The sequence below is a fragment of the Lactuca saligna genome, chromosome 6 (genome assembly GCF_052625555.1).
Source record: "Lactuca saligna cultivar CGN05327 chromosome 6, ASM5262555v1, whole genome shotgun sequence".
NCBI lineage: Eukaryota > Viridiplantae > Streptophyta > Magnoliopsida > Asterales > Asteraceae > Lactuca > Lactuca saligna.
The window spans coordinates 177,639,715-177,643,121 of record NC_136422.1 but is presented as its reverse complement, the minus strand read 5'-3'; the positions used below and the strand labels follow the sequence as shown (position 1 = coordinate 177,643,121).

The following is a 3,407-nucleotide window of genomic DNA, read 5'->3' as shown; positions in this document are numbered from 1 at the left end:
AGGGACCATTGGTGTTACATGTTTGAAATAGAGACCAAGAATGCATGAAATGAACCTTTTGAACTAAGTGTGTTACTATCAGGTAACTATAAGGACCAAAAATGTAATTTATTCTTTCCCTTGTGTATTGTAATATACTTTTCGTAACAGTTAGGTCCCACAGTGGACTCTCAATTTTAAATTACATGTATGCACACAAGAACTACCAACGACGGAATGATTAGCCATTTAATTAATCAAGTCAAACCTTACTATCATTCTTCATTATGGGTATAAATATGTTTCTCAATATCATCATCTCCCAAGCACCTTTCGAAACCTTTTCTTTTATCATCATCAATCTTCTACCCTTCCATTCAAATTCCCCACGAAGATGGAGTCTTTCGGATTCTTGTTTGATGAAGAATGGGAAAGTTTGAGAAGAATGTTATCTGATGATCAAGATTCCGGCCACTTTTCCGGCCATGGTTTACTTTCGTGTGAACAAGATCGTGGTTTGAACTTTGAAACTCATTCCATTGTTTCATCTATTAATAACTCATCGTTCATCAACGATCATGATTTATGTTACGCTTCTGAAAATATCAACCCTAATCTCTGCCATTACTTCTCTCATGAAAGTAACGACAATGGATGTGTTGCTTATGATGGTGCAGTCTCTCTTCCCTACCAATCTTCTAATACTATTCCTTTACCAATAAATGGTGTGTGTAATAATCATCATGATTCGGTTTATCTCTATGATGAAAACGATTATAACTCCTCATTACTAGCCCAAGTTTTTTCCGATGATTCTATGGAAGAAATTCTATGCTCGAGACAAGAAGTCAACATAGAGAATACTGTTGATCCAACTGCGCCAATTGCTGATAAGCACAAGCACACGCCCTCCAAGAGAAAGATTGAAATCCTCGAATTGCCAAATGAAGTGGAAGACAAAGTCAATGACGAAAAAATCAATGAGAATCCCAAGAAGAAAACTAGGGTTTCAAGAGATAGTGTGAGTATAGTATTTTATGCAAGTTATTGTGAGATTGTGGAATTAATTTAATATCTTGAACATATCTTTAAAGACATTGAACTGAATATATTCTTATCTTTTTTTTTTTTTTTTGCACAGAAAAATAAGAAGAAAGTGCAACCAAAGAAGAAACAGAAAGTGATGACTACTAGTGTAAATGACAATGGAGTTGAAGGAGAAGATACAAACAACAATAAAGGAGGAGGGAATGCACCCATCGCTAGTTCAAGTTCTTGCAGTTCTGAGGACGATTTGACTGGAGGTGCAGACAACTCGAACTGGAAAACTAGAGCCGGTAGAGGTGCAGCCACCGATCCTCAAAGCCTCTATGCACGGGTGAGTGTTGATGATCACTTAATTGCTTCGATTTTTGCTACTGGATCTTGTGTTCTCTTATGAAATGATGTGTAATTAATATTGGTTTTTGCTTGGATTTGCAGAAAAGAAGAGAGAGGATAAACGAGAGACTGAAAGTCCTTCAAAACCTTGTGCCAAATGGGACGAAGGTTGACATTAGCACAATGCTTGAAGAAGCTGTCCACTATGTGAAGTTCTTGCAGCTTCAAATTAAGGTATATACACATCGTTAAGCTATGATAAAGCTATAAATGATCGTATTATATATTATGAGTATATAACCATACTTCACTTTTTCTATATTAATTTAAACACATGATCATCGAGGTGATTGATTTTTTTTCCTAACTTTATGCAGTTGCTAAGCTCAGATGACATGTGGATGTTTGCTCCAATAGCATACCATGGGATGGACATGGGTCTCTACCAGAAACTTTCACAATCTTAAAATTAGGAACAGTTTTGTTTCATTGTCAATTACTTATTAAATAAAAGTAAAATGACAAAACAAAACTTTATACACATATATTCTGACTAATTGTAATTATCAAATTCATATTTTTTTTCTGGTCATGAGAATTTATACCTCATGGTTTTGATTTATATATTTATTAACAAAATGTTGTATTAATTGCATGTTTGTAATCAAATATGTGGTCGGTTATTTATTTGAGAAAACGAACCAAGTTCAAGAATAAAAACCATTAACACATGTATGAGAAACAGAGGCAAAAATTAATCAATTGTAAGGAGTACTATATAGTATCAATCACATATAAGGATTTTGGTTTAAACCAAAAATTAATCAATTGTCATGCTTATAGGTTGCTATGAAATAAACCCACAAAAAATCCCAACAACTTTCCCAAATGATCAATGGGTTGTAATTGTTTTCTTAACATAGTATCATTACATGTTTATGTACAACAATGAAAACGGTTTTACAGGCTTCTTGGTATGTGACAATGTTTCGGTTCTAAGACTAGTTCATCCTTGATCACACATGGTTTTTTTCTATTAAGGTTGATAATGTTTTAGAGATATAAATCACATGGAGGTGACCAAAAGACTTGGAATAGAAATGTGTTTGGTGTATTTGTAACATTACAGTTCCAATAAAGGGAAGAAAATGTGAGATGGTTGTTCGAACCCAATCATCTATGTAACGATCGGAAAATTTGTTATTTCATTATTAAGAAATTAAAGCAAAATAGTTATGGATGTAGGAAATGAGAGGTTAAAAGTACATTGTTATTTGTAGCATTCGAGATTTTCAAGGTATTATTATTATTCATCCTAATTGAAGTGTGGTGTGGTTTGGTTTGGGCTTTGACCTTTGGGCCTTGCTAGTGGGCTGAGGAAGCTGCGTACGCGGGGAGTACATTGTCGTGTATGCCCAGCGTACTTGTGGAAAGAAAGCATGGAGGCCAAGGACGTACACCCAGCGTACCAGGATTACGTTCAGCGTACGTGTGCAGCTCTTTAAACCCTAAAATTTAGGGTTTAGTCCCTATATAAAGAACATTACCCCTGTGGTTCAGCCTTCCTTTACCCTCATACACCCTCCACGAAAACCCTATACTACTTTTGTGTGTTCTTGTGATTTGGGAGCTATTTGAGAGTTTTTTGGTGTAGTTTTGGTGCTTTGGAAGAGGATGGAACTTAAAGGAAGAGCAAGGATCCACCAAGAGCTTATATGTAACGACCAAATTTTCACGTCCAAAAATTTTCGTTTTTTAAAACATTACTTTAGAAAACGTTAATAATTAAAAACATTGTTTGATCAAACTACATCACAACGTAAACCATGTCTAAAAGCCAAATCATACAACCAATCGAAATATCAGAGTATAAATCCCAGAGAAATCTAATAGATGCGGAAACCAGTGTGTGTGCATGATGTGCCGCTACCGTGCCAGCTCCTTCCCCTTTGATGAAGAGGTACCTGAAACCAAAACTGTAAACTGTAAGCACAAAGCTTAGTGAGTTCCCCCATCGTACCACATACCATACAATACATAACATACAT

General features: G+C 35.4%; 1 protein-coding gene across 1 annotated transcript; it reads left to right on the top strand.

Moving 5' to 3' along the window:
• Nucleotides 1–325: 325 nt before the first annotated feature.
• LOC145001871 (transcription factor bHLH84-like) lies at nt 326–1,981 on the top strand. Its single transcript, XM_078961204.1, has 4 exons — nt 326–1,000; nt 1,121–1,357; nt 1,462–1,593; nt 1,737–1,981. Exons 1-4 carry the CDS (start codon nt 374–376, stop codon nt 1,824–1,826), a joined length of 1,086 nt encoding a protein of 361 aa, XP_078817330.1. The 5' UTR covers nt 326–373; the 3' UTR covers nt 1,827–1,981.
• The last annotated feature ends 1,426 nt before the right edge of the window (nt 1,982–3,407 follow it).

Excerpts from the sequence above, each read along its gene's own strand:
- LOC145001871 (XM_078961204.1), top strand. The coding sequence starts at position 374 with ATGGAGTCTTTCGGATTCTTGTTTGATGAAGAATGGGAAAGTTTGAGA. Across the intron at positions 1,001-1,120 it reads CTAGGGTTTCAAGAGATAGT|AAAAATAAGAAGAAAGTGCA; the intron begins GTGAGTATAGTA and ends TTTTTTGCACAG. Across the intron at positions 1,358-1,461 it reads CTCAAAGCCTCTATGCACGG|AAAAGAAGAGAGAGGATAAA; the intron begins GTGAGTGTTGAT and ends TTGGATTTGCAG.